Source organism: Chamaea fasciata, unplaced genomic scaffold, assembly GCF_029207755.1.
Source record: "Chamaea fasciata isolate MVZ Bird 193981 ecotype frontalis unplaced genomic scaffold, bChaFas1.0.hap1 SCAF_10, whole genome shotgun sequence".
In the NCBI taxonomy this organism is placed as follows: domain Eukaryota; kingdom Metazoa; phylum Chordata; class Aves; order Passeriformes; family Sylviidae; genus Chamaea; species Chamaea fasciata.
Window position 1 is genome coordinate 9132886 of NW_027094095.1, and position 21786 is coordinate 9154671.

Consider the following 21786-nt stretch of genomic DNA (forward strand, 5'->3'; position numbering starts at 1 on the left):
GCGGCCGCCGCCTCGCCGTGCCCAGGGTGGCAGGGGCGGGGGCTGCGGGAGGCCGGCCCCGCCCGCCCCGCGCAGCCCCGGTGCGGGGTCGCGGCGCGGCTGTCACGGGTCAGAGGGAGCCGCGGGCCCCGGCCGAGGAGCGTCCGGCAGCCGTGCGGCGGGGGACAGCGCGGGCTGCGCTGCGCGGCCTGAGGGAGGGCGCGGGCGGGCCGGGAGCCACCGCCGCTCGGCTCGGCTGAGAGTTGTGCTTGGTTTTGTAGTTGTCGGAGTCCCGTTGGAATGTGCACGTAGCCGAATGGGTTTATTGGGGAGAGGTTGTTACCTGTGAGGGTGGCGAGGTCCTGGCACAGGGTGCCCAGAGAAACTGTGGCTGCCCCTGGATCCCTGGCAGTGTCCAAGGCCAGGCTGGACGGGGTTTGGAGCAAGCCGATAGTGTCCCTGCCCACGGCAGGGGGTGAAACGAGAGAAGCTTTAAGGTTTCCTCCAACCTAAAGCATTCCGGAATTTTCAGTAGCTCTCTCTGGGACCAGGGACAGGACCCATGTAGTGGCTGGAATTGTGTCAGGGGAGGTTTAGTCTGGATATCAGGAAAAGGTTCTTCCCCCAGAGGGTGGTTGAGCGCCAGACAGGCTCTCCGGGGAATGCGCACAGCCCCGAGGCTGACAGAGCTCCGGGAGCATTTGGGCAATGCTCTCAGGCGCAGGGTGGGATTGTTGGGGTGTCTCTGGAGGGTCAGGAGTTGGACTCAGTGGTCTCTTTGTGGGTCCCTTCCAGCTCGGGGTATTCTGTGATCCTGTGAAGTTGCCCAGTCACAATAAATCTCAACCCAAAAGCTGAGAGTTTTCAGTGCAGCTTCCAGGGTGACATCATCTGCTGGGTGATCTGTCTCTGCTTCTTACCTGATGGATCAAGAATTCCACTCGCCCCTGGTAGCTGCCTCACAGGCTGGAAGGCATTTGCTGAGATAAGTGAAGTCTGAGTGTCAGCTGGTGACACTTTAATTGCATTAAAAACGGCAGTGTCCCAGTATGTGCCCTGTGCTGACTCAGCTCAGCCTGCAGGTCAAGGTGGCAGGAGGTGACGGACTCAGAGAACAGAGAAGTCAGGATGTCATTGCCCTGAGGCTGAGGTGCACTCAGAGGGACAGAAATCAGCCTCTGACAAGGTAGTTTGAACCAAAAGACAGATTCCCTATCACCAGCCTCTGAGTGGATCGTAACACACACGTGCCTTGACACTGAGGTGAGCAGAGCTCTGTGGGTTGTAAAGAGTAGATGGATTTTCCCTGCCTTCCAAGCAGGAGCTCAGAGATATTTTGTTGGGCTCTCTGGGGAGCAGCTGCCTTCTGACCACAGCTGTACTCAGCCATGCTCAGCAGTTAAGGTCTGATGATTTTTTTTACCTTCTCTTTCTGTATATCCCAAGCTCAGCCTGTGCCTCCCCCTTGCCTCCCTGGGTGCTCATGGCCTTGGCAGGGCTGTTTCACCCTTGCCTTCCTTGAGAGTGTTCTCTGAGGCTTATTGCTTTAGGAACAGCTGTTTTGGGAAAGATGGTGAGCTAATCCTGCTGCTAGATCCTCCAGCAAAACCGAGGATGACAAAGCTTGCTATTCACAACTGTGCTTGGGAGAGCCCAATTCCTCTGCACTTCATCTTTTCTTTCTTTTTACTTCCTAAAGGGGAAGGGGGCAACAAGTTGTCTTCATACTACATTAGAAGAAAAAAAAAGAAGGCAGCACCCCATTTCCTTCCCACTGCATGTAACTCACAGCACTCCAGGTAAGATGTTGGGTTTTCAATTTCCCCTTGTTCTGTGCAGTTGATGTTGTGCTCCTGATGCTGTGTTGGCACAGACCTGTGCACAGTGGTTTCCTGATTTTTGTGGGGTTTGTTGCTTTCTCCTAAAGATAGGGAAGGATATGGAGCTGTTGGAGCGAGTCCAGAGGAGGCACCAAGATGATCAGAGAGATGGAGCTGCTCTGCTGTGAGGGAAGGCTAGGAGAATTCGGGTGGTTCAGCCTGGAGAAGAGAAGCTTCAGGGTGACGTAATTGTGGCCTTGCAGTGCCTGAAGGAGGCGACAGGAAAGATGGAGAGAGACTGTTTACAAGGGATGGAGGGAGAGGACAAGGGGGAGTGCCTTCCCACTGACAGAGAGTAGGTTTTGATGGGATATTGGGAAGAAATTGTTTACCTGTGAGGGTGGTGAGGTCCTGGCACAAAGAAGCTGTGGCTGCCCATGGATCCCTGGAAGTGTCCCAGGCCAGGCTGGACAGATCTTAGAGCAACCTGGGGTAGTGGAAGGTGTCCCTGCCCATGGCAGGGGATGGAACAGGATGGGCTTTAAGGTCCCTTCCAACCCAAACCATTTTGTGATTCTGTGATAGGGGAAGGAGAGAAGAAGCTCTAAGACCTGGCACTGTTCAGCTGCATCATGTGAAGCCTTGTGCATTCCAGTCTGACTTCCCCATGGACACGCTGCCGTCCCGCCACTCAGAAATCCCTTGGCACAACTCCACAAGATAGAGAGGCTGTCCTGCAGCTTCGTGTTTAGTAACTGGGTTTGCCAAGTTTGCACAACGCCTGCTTGGGCATATGGACATGTGCTATGCTGCAATGTTCATAAATTCTGAATAAAAAGTCCTCCAAAGACAGACATGCTCTTCGTGTGGAGATTCCTCCACAGAGTGGGCACTGTGAGCCTTGGTATTCCCAGCCTGCTTGAAATGGTTTTGACATCTGCAGGACTCTTCTCAATCCACACTTCAGATGCTATCCAGCTTGAAGCTGCTTTTGCCATGAGTGGACTTTAACAAGCTCGCTTACTTTCCTTTTTTTTTCTTTGTGGATGAGTTTACGTCTCACTTCCATTCATTCCAAATTTTTACCATATATGGTCAGGGCTTCTCTTCAAACTTTGCCAAAATGCAATGTGATGATGTGGTGGTGCATCCCCCAGCCCCCCTCCCTGGCCCTGCTCTGACATCTCCTGATAAGCCTTGGTGAACTCGGCTGAGCAGTGAAGGGTCCCATGACTGCCCCAGCTGGGCGGTGAGGTGCTCCCTCAGCCTACCAGGAGCTCTTGTGTGGGAGAGGTGGGAACAATGGGAACATCCCAGCCGAGGGGGGAAACAAGGGATAAGCCTTGTATAGCCTGGGTAAACCATTTACCTGGATTGCAGCCCAAGCACAGCAGCACTGGTGTGAATTGTTGCCTGAGTGGAACACTCCCATTATTCCTTGGGAAAGAGTGCAGGAGTTACTGACCGAGGGTATGGCCAGGTTGGGGACTTAATGATGGCCAAAGTGGAGTCTCTTGGGACCCTACAGAAGTGATCCTGAGCGAAGCCCTCTGAGCTTTCCTGGGCCACAACTTTTTTTTTTCACCCTCCTGTTACATATTTTCTGGCATGTGCAAGTGCCACATAGGATGGATATCTCAGGTTAACAAGGCGCTTTGGATGCCTTGAGGTCAGATGTGTACTGGCCAACTTTTCAAAAGTCTCAGGAGGATTTAGGTCCCGGTGTCTCCTTCCTGGTTCCTGTTTTACAAACGAGCTTTCCCTATTACTTTCTCTTTTCAAAATGCTTAGAAGTTACAGGTGGTGAGTATTTTAATCCATTATGCAATCAGGTGCCTATTTTTAATACCTGTGCCATTTTTTATGTTCTTTTTACATGCAGATGTGCTTTTATTGAGGCTGCCAGAACAAAGTGTTTTGCACGCTAAAGCCGCAGGGAATGGGGGTCTGTTGGGGACAGGTTTAGCAGAACTCTTGTGCAGGGGGATGCGTAACATGGGGAGATCAGAGAGCTTTTGTAGTGGTTTTTTAGGAGATCTCAAGCACACTCATTTGTGACGCAGCTGCTGCCAGGTGTGTGGCAGTTCAACGGGTGAGGAAGGTCTCTGAAACCTCCAGTGTTTCAAACTGTGTGGAAGCAGGTGAAAAACGTTCTCATTTCAAACGATTGGCTCTGCTGACGACAGGATCTTTTCCCCCTTTTCCAGTAGAGTCGTGCACCTGCAGCTGGGACAGCCATGGAGAAGAGTGGGAACATTCAGCTGGAGATTCCGAACTTCAGTAACTCTGTTCTGAGCCACCTGAACCAGCTGCGCATGCAGGGTCGGCTGTGTGACATCGTGGTCAACGTGCAGGGCCAGGCTTTCCGTGCGCACAAGGTGGTGCTGGCTGCCAGCTCGCCCTACTTCCGTGACCACATGTCCCTGAACGAGATGAGCACCGTGTCCATCTCCGTCATCAAAAACCCCTCTGTCTTCGAGCAGCTCCTCTCCTTCTGCTACACTGGAAGGATATGTCTGCAGCTGGCTGACATCATCAGTTACCTGACAGCTGCCAGTTTCTTGCAGATGCAGCACATCATAGACAAATGCACGCAGATCCTGGAGGGGATTCATTTCAAAATCAATGTGGCCGAGGTGGAAGCAGAATTGAGCCAGACCAGGACGAAGCATCAGGAGAGACCCCCCGAGTCTCACCGGGCGACGCCAAACCTGAACCGTTCCCTGAGCCCGCGTCACAACACCCCCAAGGGGAGTCGCCTGGGCCAGGTGAGCACAGTGCTGGACATTCGGGAGCTGAGCCCGCCCGAGGAGTCCACCAGCCCCCAGATAATCGAGCAGAGTTCAGACGTGGAAGGCAGGGAGCCCATCCTGCGCATTAACAGAGCAGGACAGTGGTACGTGGAGACGGGCATGGGAGAGCGCGGGGCGCAGAACGACGAGGAAGTGCGGGTGCTGGGAGGAGTGCGCATCAAGACGGAAAACCTGGAGGAGTGGCTGGGGCCGGAGCACCAGCCCTCGGGAGAGGATGGCAGCAGCGCCGAGGAGGTCACGGCCATGGTGATCGACACCACGGGCCACGGATCGCTGGGCCAGGAGGCTTTTGCCTTAGGCTCCTCTGGAGCCAAAGTGGTCAGGCCGACCAGCAGTGAGATCGACAGGTGGGTTTTCTTAAACCTCATTATTAACCTTGACTGGAAGAGTAGGTTATGCAAGATTCTGACCTGGCTGCGTCAGTTGCTTTGGAACATTTCCTCTTTCTATTTCCTTTGGCCATCTTAAGGGCGAAAGGGTTTTTACCTGGTGTTAGGAAGTGTATCCAGTTTGGGCAATAGTATTTTGACTGGGTAGTGTTCATACCAGGATCTCCAGGTACAGGCTAGCTTGGGAAGTTACTTATTAGCTCTTAGAGGTTGGGATCTCTACCTCTCAGCGTTTCAGCTGAGGTGGGATTTTTTTAAAAGATGTTCTGTTCAGCCTCAGTAGATAACAGACTCAGCATTTGGATTAATGAAGTCATATACAATATATGTTACATATCTCCACTGCACGGGTGCCTTCTGGCCCAAAGGTCTGGGGATGGTTCTGGCTGAGAAACAAGCCAGACACCAGCTGTAGGTCAGGATCTTCCCAGTGGTCCATGACAGCAGTGGGCCCTGGGTTTACATCTTCTGAGGCAGTTGAAATGGGGAACCCAGTGGCCTCCACTGTTGTTTTGATTTACATGAGAGAGCAGAAAGCCTTGGTTGAAAATCAGTGGTGAAATCCTCTGTGTTTGGTTTCTCCATCCGCTTCCCCTCCACTCCAGCATTTGCTTTCTTGCCCTAGGCTCGGGCCAGAGAACGGTTTTGATAAAGGGCAGGTCTGTTTTATTTGTGGGGGTTGGAATTCTAAGGTTTCCCTTCACATCTGCCTCTCTTCTAGCTCAATCCCATGGGGAAACAGTTATCTGGAAGCAGCAGACATTCTGTCACTTGTCACCTAATAAATCAATCAGTGGGAACAGTCTTGAGCTGGCCCTTGCAGAGCGATGCTTTCCTACTTCCTTCGCCCTTTTCCTTGGATCAGCTAGTCTCTAGCATCTCTTTTTGCACTGCAGTCTGTATGCACTGTTTCCCACCTCTAGTCCATCATATCCCTCATGTTTCACGCTGGGAATGGAGGAGGAGGGTGCTGGAGGAGAGGTGTCCTCTGAGAAATGGTTTCTGTCCTGCTGTACAGTTCCTGAATCACCAGGCCCATATTGGTTTATTCATGATAGCAACCCCTCTCTGTTGCTGAACTGGAAGCCAAATGACTCAGTTTCGTTTTTCAGATGTTTAGACTGAAACCATAGGTCAGTATGATTTGGTTTTTCCTTTATGCTTGCGCTGTTCCACATCCGGTGTGTTAGCTGATGAGGATGAAGAGATGCTATACAGGTGCCCCTATTGCTGCTCACGTGTTGTTGTAAACACTGTAGTGACCTGATGCCCGTTAAAAATTCCGTTTATGCTCTTCCCCCACCCCACAGATTTAGCCCTTCTGGCAGCATGGTTGCTGTGACTGAGCGGTACAGATCCAAAAGCGAGTCTCCCGGGCGGATGGATGAGCCCAAGCAGCCCAGTTCCCAGGTAGGCAGGTCGAGATGTGTGCAAGTAAATGTTGGCTTGAAGGTGAAGGGGACTTTGTTGTGATGAAGTGTGTCATATTTTATATTTGCAAGCAATCATGTGTGCGATACGAGGACCTTTTACTTTGGCAAAGGATCTCCTTGCTCACAGGAGAACGTGCTGGCCGTGTGCGATTTAAAACTGATTCTGGCTGTTTGGGATTTCGCCCAGATACCTGGAAAACACGAGGAGTTTCTCTTGTTGTTTGAGGGCATAAATATCCACCCTTATTCTGGGCAGGCCACCAGCTCCTGAGGAGAAACCCCATTTGCCTGCAGAGCTGGATCTGCCCTCAAACAACTGGCAGCAAATGCCTGAGCAGAGGGAGGAGGTGTGGCTTGGGTTCTGTGCAAGACGGGTGGCAACAGCTGAACCTTTCTATGCTGGGACCAAGACCATTCCCAAAAGCCCTCCAGGCACTACACCAATAAACCTTTTGGGGTGGAGTGTCGAAGAGCTGTGGCGTTTTAGAGAGGTCTCTGTCTCTTCTTCATGTGACTGTGTTGCACAGCCGACTTTGCAGCATGAAGGAGCTCTGAATTCTCTGCTTTCTTGGGCACAGTTTTGGGGTAGGAGGGAGAGATGCACGGGCAGGTAGGGGATGTGTCAGTGTGTAAGCCGAGGACTGGAGGTGGGTAAGGAGATACTAAGCTGCTTTGCCCTTGAGTAAGACCAAGTGAAGGAAGGGGGGGGGAAATTGTGATTGCTGTCTGCTGACTTTGTTAGACACTTCCATAAAATGAGAGATACCTTTTTGTTCCTGTTTTGCAAAGCTTTGTTTTGTGTCCTCAGAAGACATTGCAAAAATTTCAGGTCAAACCAACCCTCTAGGGGAAATGTGACATATTAAGCAATTTTAGCTCTGCCTACAGAAAAGCTGCATTATTTCTCCATTGTGAGACAGCCTCAAATATGAAACCTTAGGCTTCACACTCCATGGGGAAGTATCATCACCTTCCAGTCTCCTGGCGTTGCAATATCCATACTAAAGTAGCCTGCCCCTGATCCCTGCCCAATGGCAGTGGTAGAGTGGAAAGGAAGAACCAGAGCTTTGTGTATCTCCTTCGGTCCTCAGCAGCTTCCCTATGCCTGTACAGCTGGATTCAGCAGCACCTGGCACAGGGACACTGCTGCTAATGCCTGCAGAGCCCTGGCTGGCAGAGGAAATGCCCTCCTGCTGTTACACTGGTTGCTTCTCCACGTTTGGCAGCCCTGGAAAGCAGCACTGGGGGAGTAAACAGTGCATCTCCAGCACAGAAGCGTTCTGGAGTCAGTGTGTTTTTGCTCAGTCTGAATACAATCGCCAGAGGTGTCTGTCCTGAGACCAGGCTTGTGGTTCAGGTTGCCTGTGGCTGTTTGTCTGTGTGACCTCAGAAAATACAGAGGAGTCCTTGCTGTGCAAGCTGGGTCAGGCACATCCTTGCCTGTGATGCCAGAGGGCTGGGATAGGTCACACAGCCAGGCAGGAAAACGTGACTCATTGTGAAATGAACTCTAAGTGACACCTGCGCAAAATGACACCTGAACACTTCCAGATATTATTTGTGGTTTGCTCCTCCATTGTTTTACTGCAAGCTCATCAATTTGCCTTTTTTTTTTTTTTTTGACTTTTAGTAAGGAAAGCAGAAGGTGATACACCCAAGTGTTTCAGTAAAACTGGCACAAATTTTTTAAAAAGTAACAAGTATTGACATGTGGTCCACAACTGAATTGGTGGCCAAGTGCCCTTGTGTCTTTTCTTTGCCAGATCCAGGGAATGGCTTGGGCTGTCCAAGGGCTGTCTTTTCTTCACCAGATCCAGGGAATGGCTCGGCAGAAGGGGCCTCTGCAGCAGTGGTTTCTAATTGATCGCTCATTTGTATTTAGCCCCAAGGCCCCAGTTAAGCACTTAAATGTGTGCTTGAGGTTGCAGACATTAGTGCTGCTGATTTTGAGGTTTGGCACGTGCCTTACTGGCTGGACCTGGGCCTGATCTTCTCTGCAGCTTGTTTTAGGCTGCTTGTTATTTAAATCTGTGCCATTTCCTCGGCAGGGGGAGGAATCAGCCATGCTGGGAGTGAGCGGTTACGTGGAGTATCTGCGGGAGCAGGAGGTTTCGGAGCGCTGGTTCCGCTACAACCCACGGCTCACGTGTATTTACTGCGCCAAATCCTTCAACCAGAAGGGCAGCCTGGACCGGCACATGCGCCTGCACATGGGCATCACACCTTTTGTCTGCCGCATGTGCGGGAAGAAGTACACCCGCAAGGATCAGCTGGAATATCACATCCGCAAGCACACGGGCAACAAGCCTTTCCACTGCCACGTGTGCGGCAAAAGCTTCCCTTTCCAGGCCATCCTCAACCAGCACTTTCGCAAGAACCACCCCGGCTGTTTGCCCCTGGAGGGGCCGCACAGCATCTCCCCTGAGACCACCGTGACGTCCCGGGGGCAGGCGGAGGAGGAGTCCCCTCCCCAGGAGGAGGCCGTGGCCGTGGGGGAGACGGCGCAGGGATCTGTGTCCACAACTGGGCCGGATTGAAACGCGGCTGTGGAGTCCCAGGAGAAAGGACCGTCTTCCCATTCCTGGCTCTAAAGAGTCAGCACCGACCCGGCAGGCTGGTACTGTAATTAGTGCAATGCCACCACTGAACAGAAAGAAGCTCCCAAGATGTTGCCAAAATAGAAAAAAATCTCTCTCTTTCTCTCTCTTCCTCTCACACACCCACACACACCCATAGAGTGTTAAATGTTTTTCTCCCTTATTCCTCCTCCTCTTGGAGAAAAACAGAACAACTGTGTCAATCAACTTCTTATTCAGGGATCGACAGGATTTTAAATTTTTTTACTGTTCTGTAGTGATCTGGGACAAGCAGTCATTTGTATTTCTGGACAGCGCTGTGGCCCAGCAGGGCGTCCCGCCGGCGGTGCCAGGTTCAGCCACAGAGCCATATCCACTGCTCCCACTCGAGGGGAAAGCAGGGGCAAGGGGCCGTTGCCTTTCTCCCTTCCCCAGGTAGTTGCCACCACAAAGAAAACAAAAATACTGTCCTGGTGGAACCTGCCTTGCCCGAGTGTATTTATCCCTCTCTTATTTTTGGTGTGTTTCTTTCCGTTTTTATTTAAACTGTTGTTTTAGGGCTTTGGGCTTGCCTGGTCCAGGCATGCGGCCCTGGTGCCCCTTGTTAAAGTGGGCACAGCTACAAAGTGGTATTCCAGAGGTCAGCAAAATGTGAAGGAAGCACTTCAGTTAGTTAGAGTGGAATTTAGCAGCTGTGAGGTTTGCGTGAGACTCTGATGCATTGGGAGGAGGGCTGGAGGGGTCTTCCAGAGGAGGTTGTCCTCTGCTGGTGCTGATCTGGGGAGCTCAGAGCACTCTGAGGTCCTGGCTGGAGCGCTGCCATGCTTCAGTTGTTGCCAAGGATTAGGAAGAGATTTTCTGGAGTTGCTGAATTGTGCAGTTAGAGGCTGGCTACCAAAGTCCTCTTTCACCCCTGCTTCCCCCTTGACACGCACTTGATCTTTTAGAACAGCAATACGGGATATGGGAATACTGCAATGCTGTTGTCACAGCCGAGCAATCGCAGGTGGTTGCTTTTAAACCTGTTTCTACAAACTAGTTTGATAACTTTTTTATCAATGAAATGCAAAAAGAAAAGAGAACCTTACTCTATTTCCTTATAACAGTTCAGGAGATTTAAAAGTGAACGGTTCCTAGAGCAATCACAACTCTGTCCCCTTGCATGGACTTAACATTTTTGTATTCTGAGTAGCTCTGATGTTTAGAGCAAGTTTAGCAAACCTGGAGAGACATGCCTGCGTGTGTATTGTAGGTGTTTGCACGGGCTTACGTGGTTCATAACCAGAAAAGCATGGGACAGGCAGATAAGTGCAGATATCCTGACATCTTTTTTTAAAAAAAATATGCAATATTTTAAGAGTTTTCTCTAGTTCTGATGCCAAGTTGTTCATGATGGAGGGGGGGAATGAACGACAGGTTGCGCATATCAGGTTTGGTGAAGGAGTTCTCTTGAGGATGTGTAATGTGTATATGCTAAGGAAGTGTGAAGTTCTGAACCTTAAGGTGATGGGAGGAACAAGGAGACATTGGAAGAGAAATACACTTCATCTTGCTTCAGCAAGAGAGCTGGATGAGTGGTTAGAGCTGGGGCTTAGCAGGCTGACCAAGTGACAAAAAAGCTTGACCTGCTGTCGGACTGCAGTTTTGGGCACATGGAAACATCTCCAGCCCTTGCTTTCCCCATCTACAAATTGGTACTGGGGATCATTTTCCTGCTCCTTTGGAGGGAATAATTTGGACAAGGGTGATGTGTTCTTGCTTTACTTTATGGGTTTTTTGTGTATGTGGGGTCTCACTGTTCCTCCTATCTCTTTCTCAAAAAGAGATGTGGCTCTAATGTGTGTGGGAAAGTGCTCGGTGCCAGTATCATGTGTAACAGGGATGTGATCCTACAAGAGGAACCTTTGCAGGTGTTCTGAGCTGGGCACCAGCAAAGTACCATTTCATTGACCATTTCAAACAGGAAAACTGATCTTTCACCTCCGTTTTCCTTCTGTGCCTTCTTCCTCCTCTCCTGTCAAGGGCATCCATCACACGGGGGGTGATTTGGCTACCCAAACAACCAGCTCCGTCAGGTTTCCTGGCAAAGGTCGAACACGGTACCAAAACACTGAGGTTGCCAGAGAGCAGTGGCAGAGGATGAGGTGAGAGGGTGGCCAAGGTAGGTTTTGTTGCAATCAAGGTGCAGGGAGGAGTGGAGATGTGCTGCTTTAGTCATAGCTTTTGAAGTTACCAAAAATGAAAAAAAAAAAAAGTTAAAAAACTTTGAAATCCTATCCTGTTCACACTAGAGAGCATAAAAAGTTACTTTTAGTTGCTTAAAAGATTTTTAAGTGTTTTAAAATAGAAATTTTAAAAGAATACTACCAAACTATAAAAACATAAAATTATTTATATACATATATTATATAAAAATATAGTGGGAAAGTTTCCCTGCTAAGCTTGCTGTGAAGCGAAGGGTGAAGGTGCAGTAACTGCTACACAAGCAACATTTTTCTGAGACAGATGGCAACCGTAGTGAAGAGGGGCTGGCAAAAAATGGTGAATGCCTTTGTTCCCATGGCATAGCTGTGAGTTTCTTGAGCAGGTTTTTATTTTACTGTATCAATACTGTGAACGGAGGAGCATCCAAACAGTACAGGAGGCCAACAGAGCATCCTGTTTGCTGATTCATTACTTCAAGTGGCCTGGTGAAAACCATGAGATTTGTCCTTCATACCTTACTAGGCTGAAAACAAAGCTTGTGAAAGGTTTGGGTTTTTTTTTTCTTCCTCCTTTATGTTTGCTTTTCTTTTTGTTTTTGGGTTTGTTCTTTTTGTGCAGAGGTTGCCACTGTATAATGATCATTTCTGATTGCATGCAAAAGAGCCAATATTCTTGCCCAGGCCTCACTGAGGTGAAGTTTATAGCTTGTAGCTAGAGTCAGTATAAGGTATGGTAGTGGGAATCATTTTGATATTATTTCTGTACATTTAATGGATGTGTATGTATGTGTGGGAATCATGATGTCTAATATTTCTTGAACAGTGCTGAAACCAGTTCAGGCCCATCCGCACTAGACAGCGGAACCAGTTCTGAAGGAATTGTTATTAAACATTTCCTTCAGTGGTTGACTTCCTGAGTGCAGATGAGACCAAGGTTCGAGAAAAAAGGGGTTGGAGGTCCTATATGCTATGGAAAAACCTCATGTGAATTTTGTGGCAGTGGTGTAGCTACTTCGAGGTGCTTTCCCTAACAGAATGATACTGTGTCCTGTTGCCTCTGCGTTGGTGTGGCTCTTCACGGTTGCACCAAAGCTGTGGAGAATCAGATGCCAACTTTCTAAGCGTGAATGCTTCTGTGATGGGTTGAGGCACAGCTTTGCATTCCCGTGTCTAGCTGCATCTTGTTCTGCCAAAACTGTGATTTTAACTGTGATTTAAGGAGGATGTGAAGAGAACTCTTGTGTTTTAATACCTCTGTATGTAACATTTCTGTCTGCTTTAGAGTTAGGGCTTACTAACCCATTTGTTTTCTTGCCTCAGGCAACAGGGAGAACACACTCTGCTTTTACAGTTTGTTTTCTTGGAGGTGGACATATTTCTTAGTTCTTTGCTGTCAAAGAATTCACCTCCCATAATGTGAAGAGTTGTGGTTATCTCCTTAAGCCTGCAGCGAGCCCTGGTGCCAAGTGTCAGCCAAGTGACATGATGGTTGCCACGGCTGTTCCCTGCTGCTGCCAGGTTCCCTGTGAATAGCTGTGAAAATAGCAAGAATTGTGTTAATACTGTGTTGCTGCTTTGGAGAAAAGCTAAACCTCTTCGTCTCAGGAGGATGACTGATGTGAAGCTGGGAAAAGGAGAAGGCCAAAATACAGTGAGAGGATGTGAAAACAAATTGTGCTTTGTATTTCCAGCAGCTAGAGAGGGATGAATGAGAGGCTTTATGGAATGTGAATTTGTTACAGGAGGCTGAGAACATGCTTAGAGCTAACTTAGTAAGATCCAGGGATAACCTGGTGAGAGCCAGAGCAGCCAGTGCGAGTGGGCAGTCCCTCCTTGTCCTCTCAGCATTACCCACCATCAGGTTCTGTCCTTGGACTTTCCTGCATCTTCTCTACAATATTCTCACAATAAGCTGTGATCTGTAACTTCAGTTTGGGTGCTGGGAAGAACAGAAAGCACGCTGTGTGTCTGCTGCTGTTGTAAACCCAGAGAGGTTGGCAGTGACTGACCCCGTTCCCATCTGACAGCTATCCAGAGCTGGAATAACATTGGGAACGAGCCATAGCCCTTGCGAAAAGCATTGTGGGGCTGGCTCGGTGCAGAGGGCACAGAGCCAGGATTTCAGCCCTCTGTGAGCTCAAGGTTGAGATACATGGACAGGACAGCTCTCCCTGCTTGTCCTGCTCTCATTTTGTGACAGCTCCGTGCTGTGTTTCCATCCCACACCTCTGCAATAGGAATGTCACTTAACTGTGAGATACCCATTTTAGGAAGTGATTCCAAACAGTCTTGTTTTGGAGTAAAGTCCTTGGCACTTTGGGGTGATTCAGCCCTAACAAGGCCTTTGCAAGAGCACAGTTGTAGCTTTTATTTGCTGCTGACTTCGTCTGTCCTGCAGAATCCAATGTATAAATAGGAAGACAGCTGCAAAGGTGCCATTGATTTGGGTGGAAGGTGACTTGGGAGGTAGATAGGAAAGTGCATCTTGAAAAGCAACAAAAACCAGCACTTAAAATTATCTAAACTCTACCAAACTCTCCTCTTTGATCCATGACATGCCTGCCAATTTAGCCGGGCCTGCATCCAAATGTTTTTGCAGATGAGTGACATCAAATGCTGTTCGGGCTCTGCTGGAAATATTTTGGGGATGGGAAAAGTCCCTGCTCATGGCAGGATGGTTGGACTAGATGATCTCTAAAGGTCCCTTCCAACCCATACTATTCTCTAAGTCAAGAAGCTGTAATGCAAGGTGTGGGCTCTGAGTTTTCACTGGGAGCCAGGACTGCAGTTGGAAAGCCTGGGATCCACTGCCATAGCAAAATAATTGTGGTGAGCATTGCTCCTGTCACAAGGTGAGAGCCATGCACAGTTTTGATATCAGCAGTTAAAGGGCCTAAAGAGGAGCTCAGAATCCTTATTTTAATCACTGTTATTCAAAGCATATTTTAATATAAAATACACATGTACCTGCATATATATATATATATATATAAATAAAAATATATAAATATATATATATAATTGTAACCAAATAGAAGTTAGAACTATGCAAACAATACTGGCTGCTTCTTGAAACTAAAGTCTACCAGAACATTCTGGAATAGAGTAGATTTGGAGTAGACTTTCTGTGGGGTTTTTTTGTTTTGTTTTATAACCCAGTAAAATGCAGCAGACCAAAGTTTTGCTGTAGTTAGTCTTAATAGGAGTTTAGGTTATTCCTAATCTGGAACTCACTCAAGTGGGTTATAAAATTATCTGAAGAGTCCTGCCATCTCTAAAATATTTCCATCTGCTGAAAGGCTTTGGCTTGGCAAATGGAAAGACACAGAGGCTGGGAATTAGGAGAGGTTGAATGTGATGTTTGTGCTGATGGAATCAAAAAGGACTGGGAGCATTTTCTTTTGGATGCAGGATTGAGTTGGTTTCAAGGAATCTTCCTATTTGGGAAAATGTCCATTGCTGTGATGCAGGCAGTGATCAGAGCATCCCTGGGATGAATTCTGGTTTTGATGGAGGTATTGGAAAGCTTCCTGCTGAATCTGGTGATACCAGAGTTTAGGCTGCTGGGAGAAATTCCACATGATTTCTGCCATTTCTTTGTGTCAGATCTGGTCTTTGCTTTTAGGATTAACTGCAGTGTATCTGTATGTAACTTTCCGCAACCTTTGGCTTTTCATTCCTGGAACTGTAGACAATTCAGGTTTCCCATAACATTATCCTCATCCCAACTGTGAACAAGTTACTACTGCTTCTTATAATTTATTGTCTTTCTGTTCCTGAATGTCTGTGTGATCCAGCTGGTCGCCAGCACCACCTTCCAGTGCTTCATTAGCTTTTATGCACAGGGAATTGTTGCAATGGATAAGTTGACCATGCTAGTTGGAAGAGTAGAAGCCTTTGGAGAATGACTTTTGCTTCCTCTAGCTGTCATTAGGGAATGCACACACACATACCTGTATATACATATATAGAAACAAATATAATGTGTTTCAATATAAACTCATTTAGCATTATTCTTATTTAATTTATATTTTAATCCAGTTGTAAACCAAAGTATTGCAGCTTGTGAAATGATGTCTCTCGGAAACAGGGGGAACCTTTTTTAGGTGGGAATTCTGAAAGGTCTTTGGTGACAAAAGCATGGATAGGAATAAGACTTAAGAACTTGTGCTGCTGGGGAGTTGCAGCTTTGAAAGGATTTGAAACTTGCTGGGTAAAGTTGGCTACTGGGGCCTTCTGAAGGTGTTCTTCATGGTCTTTAACAGTTTTGTTGTAAAACAAGGACGTTCTGGCAAAGCTGGAAATAAAAGGGGAGAAAACAGCAAATCAGACTGTGATCTGGCACAGCTGGGAGCTGGGGAGGAAGCCACAAAACCAGCCACTGATGTATTTAGTGTCTGATTTAAAGTTTTAGGAAACGAGCCATTGCTATTTACTGATGTCTGGAAGTGGTTGGGGGTTTGGTAATAACTTCTGTGGAGGTGCATGTTCTGCTGTCACCAATGGGAAGAAATAATGGGTTCAAAACTAAGATCTTGCTGATCTTTCTGTGCCAGGGAATAATTACCTTCCTGAGGAATTAGCAAGTGCTAAGTACAAATTCACCTCTAACATGTCCCGCAGGCTTGGCAGCAGCTCTGCTGAAATAAGGAGAGGGCTTATCTGTTTTCAGCCCTGGCTGGTGCTGGTGGCACTGGAATGGCACAGGGAGATGGGTAGAAAGGCGCAACAGCAGCAAAGCATCACTGGGAAGAGGTAATGCATGTATCTGGCTTGCCATGGATGCTGTGGGCAGGGAAATGCTGGGTTTAGAACCTGCACGGGGGTAGGGGTGTGTAGGAAATGCTGCTGCCTTGTGAGACAGGTGTCCAAAGATGCCTGTCCTGGCACATGACAGCTGAGCAGCACCAGTGTTTTCCTTGCTGGAGCTCTGAATAGTAAAGAAGGAAAAGGGGTCGGGCCCCTGTGGGGGCAGATTTGCTGTGAGCATTTCAGAAACTCCACTGGAAGGAACTGAAGGGTGGGAAGTGAGAGGTGGAAAGGGCAGGACCAGACTTCAAAGGGCCATTTTCTGAGTTTTCTAGCAAGTGTTGAAGACTGAAGTTTTTGTTTCAGTGCTTTCTCCTTTACCTATATCATTTTTCCTATTTAAACTCTCCAGCTCAGGGGAGGGTGCAGAGAAGATGGAGCCAGACCCTTCCTGGAGGCACACGGTGGAAGGAGGAGCAGCAGTAGGCAGCAGTTTATATAAGGGAAAATCAGGTTAGGTATGATAAGACATTATCTCACCATGAGTACAGTCAAACAGCATTGGATCAGGTTGTCCAGAGAGGCTGGGAAATCTCCCTCAGGGGAGAGTGCAGCCTCCAAGTTCCTGTTTCCATTAGACTGCACCAAGCTGTATTTTTGTTACCTTTTTTTTTTTTTTTTTTTTTTTTTTTTTTTTTAGTTTTATCATGTAAAATGGGCAGCTTTACTGGCCTTCCTAGTTTGTATCAGTTAAGCTTTTGATACATGTTCAGGTATTTTTAAATACTGCTGTGTAAGTTCCTTGTTTAATCTGACATATTCTGGTTTATTATTTTACTGCAGTTACCTAAGGCAGTACTTTAAAAAATCAGTGCATTAATTCTTTTGCAAACTTTCAGCTTAATTTTTGGTAATGTACCTAACACCCTTCCCCTCAGATCTATGGTGAAATGGCTGCGTTATTTTTATACTGCAGTGAGGCTTATTTATTTAAAGCTTCCCATTACCTTTGCAGTCAGACCCAATACCATTGGCTATGAAGCTGTGAAACTAATGAGAAACGAAAAATGAAGCTGGATTGATTAATTTACTGCTGGTCATAAAATACAGAAAGTGGCAGTATAAAAAGATAAAATACAGTTGAAATTAGTTACTCAAATCACAGAATCACAGAATGGTTTGGGTTGGAAGGGATCTTAAAGTTCATCTTATTCGAGCCCCCCTGCCGTGGGCAGGGATGTCTTCTGCTAGAATTCCAATAGAAATTACTGAGTCTGGGGCAGGGGGAGGAGCCACAAAACTAGTCTGAGAGAAGCAAAATTTTAACTTGATGATGCCAATTAATTGGTTCCCCATTGGGTCAAGTTTTAAAAGCTGTTTCTTGAGGTTTCCCTGGCTCTGCTCATTCATCTACATGTCTTGGGCATTGGTTTGATGTGGGGGTTCGTGCCTCCGAGAGTTTTCTGAGAGTTTCCATGTCTACAGGAACTCTCTGAATGACTGAAGCTTTTCTTGAATCCATCCTTGCCTGTGCATTGGTAACTGAACACAACTCTTGCCTGCAGGAGGCCGGTAGGAGAAGAGTGGCAGCTGTGGGTGACACTAACAAGAAGTGGACAGTGCAATTCTCAGGCTGCCCCCAGCCCCAGGGCGTTCTTTCAGTCGATGTTTGTTTGCAGAGGCTGCTCACAGGGCAGCCAGGAACTCTGCCAGAGATGCAGGGGAGGAGGGTGTAGGTGGCATGCAGGCACTTTTCTCATGTGTTAGAAAATTTCCTAAGCCAGGGTTGTGCTGTTGAGGGGGGCACCCCGCGTGGGACTGAGAATAGAATTTTGTCATACCCTTTGCTGAAGACTAATTCCTTGGGCTCCCCTAAGGCACTGGACTGGGCAGAAAGCTGACACCAAACAGCTTCCAGGGCTGTGTTGTCACTGGGCAAGTGCTGGTAAGGAATATTGGGATGGGAGAGAGGAGAGTTGTTCAAATAAGGCATGGTTCTTTTGTGGTGGTGGGTAACATGGCTGACATTTAGGACAGGCAAGAGCAATGCTGGGTGGTAAAACAGACTTCTCTGAAGAAGGTCTTTTAGAAGCTGAATGAGGAGGAGAATAACATGCACCTGCTGTGTGTTCTTGCAGTAACATATTCCTCACCTCGTGCCCCACAATTGCAGGGAGAACTAGCAAAGGATGAGAAGACTGGATCAGATGTTAATTCGTGGAAATGGAAGCAAGGTATTCAAAGCACTGCTTTGGTCTGAAAAGGGAAGGGAATGAATGCAGTTTTCCCAAGCCTCTAGTGTGTTAAACACTAGCTGAAGCTCCCATGAGCTGTGGCCCTGTTGTCCCCAAAGCTCCCCTCATTTCCCCGGTGTCACCCCACCTTTCCTGCACAACACTGTGAATATGATATCTGTAGCTCTTTTTAAAACTTTGGATTTTTCCATTAAAACTGCTCAGAGCAGGAAGTGCTGTCCTACTGCAGGAGCAGATGGGATGGGACCCCCAAACAGGGCACGGATAGTTGAGTAGTGGGAGAGAAAATTTTAAGAGTTAACAAGAGAAGTGGCTTTGTACAGCAATTTGCTAATCAAATTTCATCTTGTAACAAACCTAACTGACAATCAATTTCTAAAATACAAAAGCCTCTTAGAGGGAATAGTCAAGTATATCTTCACCAGAAAGATTTACTGGGATAACTTAATTAAGAGCACAGGATTTTTTTCCTCCTTTTTTTTTTCCTTCTATTTTTCTTTTTTTTTTCCTTTTTTTTTTCTTTTTTTTTTTTTTTTTTAGCAATCACTCCAGAAATGGAGTCACATTAAACAGCAGTGTACTCACAGGACAGTAACTACCTCTCTCTCTTGGGGTGCTGAGGTTACCACACTACACACTCTAGCAGCAAAGCTTTCACTTTAAAGAGATTTGTTTTCCTTACCTCTGTGTTTCAGAAATGCAAGTCTGCTCTGTAAAGTGACTCTAATGAAAATGGCATCTGGCAGGAGCACTGGGAGTCCCTCGGGGTCCACAGTCGTTCTTGGCCTCCAGTTCCTTACTGTGACCCTTTGCAGGTTGGCCATGGGGCTGTGACAGTTCAGGGGGGCTTTGTCACCTCCTGTGTGCTGTGTGACAGTGAACTGTGAGACCACATTCCTGCACTGGGAAATCGGTTAATGGTGGGGAAGGTGAAAGGAGAATCTATCTCCCTCCTGCCTCCAAGGCAGCAGTTTTAAAAAAAAAAAAAAAAAAAAAAAAAAGCAATAATATAAAATACAAACACTTTTGTATGTTGTTCATTAGTCAGCAGATCTGACTCTGCAAATTTATATATATATACACACATACAGAGAGGAAATCTCTCATGTGAAAAGGTGCCATTTTTTTTTCTAAACAGAGTCCCTTTTCAAACTAGAACAGCACTTTAAATAAGTTCCTCTTAAAAGAAAAAAAAAATTAAAAAAAAATTAAAAAGCAAACCCTTTTCTGCCGCAATGCACTTTAACTGGTCAGATGAGTCCAGCTGTGGCTGGCTTGGGACACAGCTGCATGGGCAGGCAGCTCCTGGGCAGCCACAGCTCGGGGGGAGCAACGTTGCCAGAGCCTTGGGCATGGCAGCTCTACCTCCAGCAGCCCCCCAGGCCGGCATGGCCCCCACGCTGCCCAGAGCAGCCCCACCGTGCCCGAGCGCTCATGGGGCTGCTGGCTCTTAGGGGACTTTGGAAGAGAAACCCACCCTTGCCTGTCAAGAAGATTTAAACCCCGTTTTTTAACAGGTCAGAAGTTGTACCCAGTTACAACCCAGCTTGGCAGCCCAGGGCTGAGCTAAGCTGAACAGCAAAGCCAGGAGAAAGCTGTTACTGGGGTTGTGGGGTTTTTCCATAACATGAATATGGAGCCCTCGTCAGTTCCGTTCGGTTTGTTTTTTCCTTTATTAATCCAAGTTTGTGTGTCCCACATTGATTCTGCTCTGAGCTGGTTTGCAGAGTAACCATTTGTAACAGAAATTGTGCTGTCACCTTCAACTAGTGACCTATAAATCAAACCTTTTTAGGACAGGTGTCCTAACACTCAAGACTTACTTTCACAGTTAAAAAATTTCCTGCTGTACTAATTATTCTTTTTTTATTATTTTATTTTATTTTTGGTTGCAGTCCTTATTTCAAGAAAAAAGAAGTCAGTGTTCAGACTAGTCTGGAGTAGGCTGAAGAGTAAGCCTGCTGTAACTTGTGGATATCAGACTGTTCTTCAGTGATTTTCCAAGCTGTTTCCAAACTGGCCCTCCGTGACTCCTTCCCTTTTCCTCTTCCAGCAGGCGCTGGCAGACAGAAGCTCCGTGGCCATTGTGTCCAGGGACAGCCAGCACTGCTGGAGGGGGTGGGCAGGGGTGGAAGGGGAACCAGAGTTGTGAAAGAGGGAAATAAAACCAAGGTAGAGGGGACTGTACAATTGCATTGAAAGCAGTTTAGCAAGAAGCGCTCTCGTTGGACAGCTTTAAGAACAATGTGAATGAAAACTTAACAACTTGGGTAAGAATCTTGGAAAATTCTATAAATGTATACTTGAAATTCTGTTTGTATTAAAAAAAAATGCATTTTCTTCTTTCTTTTAACACTGTGTAAAAGAACATTATGCATGTGAGTGGTTTGAGAATTAAATGGTTTAATACTCAGAGCCTTGCCTGTGTCTTATAGCTGCCTGGTCTTGACCCAGCGTGGATTTTCCACCTGGTCCCAGCTCTGGGCAGCTCCACACTGTCCTAAGCTGAGCAGCTTGAGAGAGGTTGCACAGCCAGGCTGCTGTTCCTGGCAACTCAGATGGCTTCTGTCCTTTTTGGATGAGTTTTGTCTCACCTCTTCAGGAGGCTCAGCCCTTTTCAGTCTCCCCAGGAGGAACAAGCCCTGTGCTCTTGCTGCAGGCCAAGTTTTGTTTGTTTTCCCAACTGCCTAAGGCAGGGAAGCATTTTGGTTCAGTGCCATGCTAGGGAGACCCAGGCACTACTTCAGCCCTCCTCTTTCACCAGTGTCCACCTCCACAGCCTGGAGCACAGCTGAAAAAGGCAGAGATTACAGGAGGTTGTGTGTGTCTCTCAGTGATATTCACAAATGGAAGATGGGATCCGGCAAGGAAAGCCACAGTGGTAACTGCCAGAGGAGGGCAGGGAGAGGAGGAGGTGCTTTCTGAACTCCATTATTTTCAAAACGTTTCCCCTTTTCTCCCAGGGTCCCAGCCCTTCACAGCTTCTTTCCAAGGTACTGCTCCAGGGGAGCATGTCAGCCCCTAAGGGACACCCCTCAGCTGAGTACAGTTTGCCACAGCTCTTGGGACAATGGAGGAGGTGGCTCTCCATCTCCCAATCACACACAATTTACACAGATGCTCAAACAATCCTACTGGGAACAGGAAAGAGTCAAATCCCTAATAGCTTCAAAAACTAGAGACCCAGTGACCAAAGATCTGACATACCAGCTCTATCCAAGTTAACTCCCTCACTGCTTGGCTGCTCTGGCAATTCCTGCCAAGAGAAGCCTTTACAAAGGTGGGTATTTCACTGGTCCCACAAAATCCAGAGTAAACGGCCCTCTGGGGAGTGCAACCCACTGTCTGCATGTTCCACTTCCATCAGTTCCTGTGGACAGGAACTGTGCTTTCACTGTCTGGTTTGAAACAGCTGCCTGAAATGGAGAAATCTGCATCTTCAGGACAGCCCTGCCAAAGGTCCTACAGCAGTACAGCCACCCTGAAAAGATAAGAGGTCTGATCACGTGTCACCTCAGCTCCTGGAGTAAACTTGCAGGTGAAATAATTAATACATTTCTATCAAAGC

The 21786-nt window shown here is 47.5% G+C and overlaps 1 protein-coding gene across 6 annotated transcripts; it reads left to right on the forward strand.

The window, feature by feature from the left end:
- Positions 1-1683: 1683 nt before the first annotated feature.
- ZBTB37 (zinc finger and BTB domain containing 37) lies at positions 1684-20631 on the forward strand. Of its 6 annotated transcripts, none has more exons than XM_066192246.1 (6): positions 1684-1778; positions 4007-4959; positions 6312-6411; positions 8483-9051; positions 18102-18197; positions 18914-20631. In XM_066192246.1, the coding sequence occupies exons 2-4, from the start codon at positions 4037-4039 to the stop codon at positions 8969-8971; spliced, it is 1512 nt and encodes a 503-aa protein (XP_066048343.1). In that variant the 5' UTR covers positions 1684-1778; positions 4007-4036; the 3' UTR covers positions 8972-9051; positions 18102-18197; positions 18914-20631. The 6 variants fall into 6 exon arrangements, with proteins under 6 accessions (XP_066048343.1, XP_066048345.1, XP_066048341.1 ...); XM_066192248.1 differs by having other exon boundaries at positions 20114-20631; XM_066192244.1 differs by having other exon boundaries at positions 18102-20631.
- The last annotated feature ends 1155 nt before the right edge of the window (positions 20632-21786 follow it).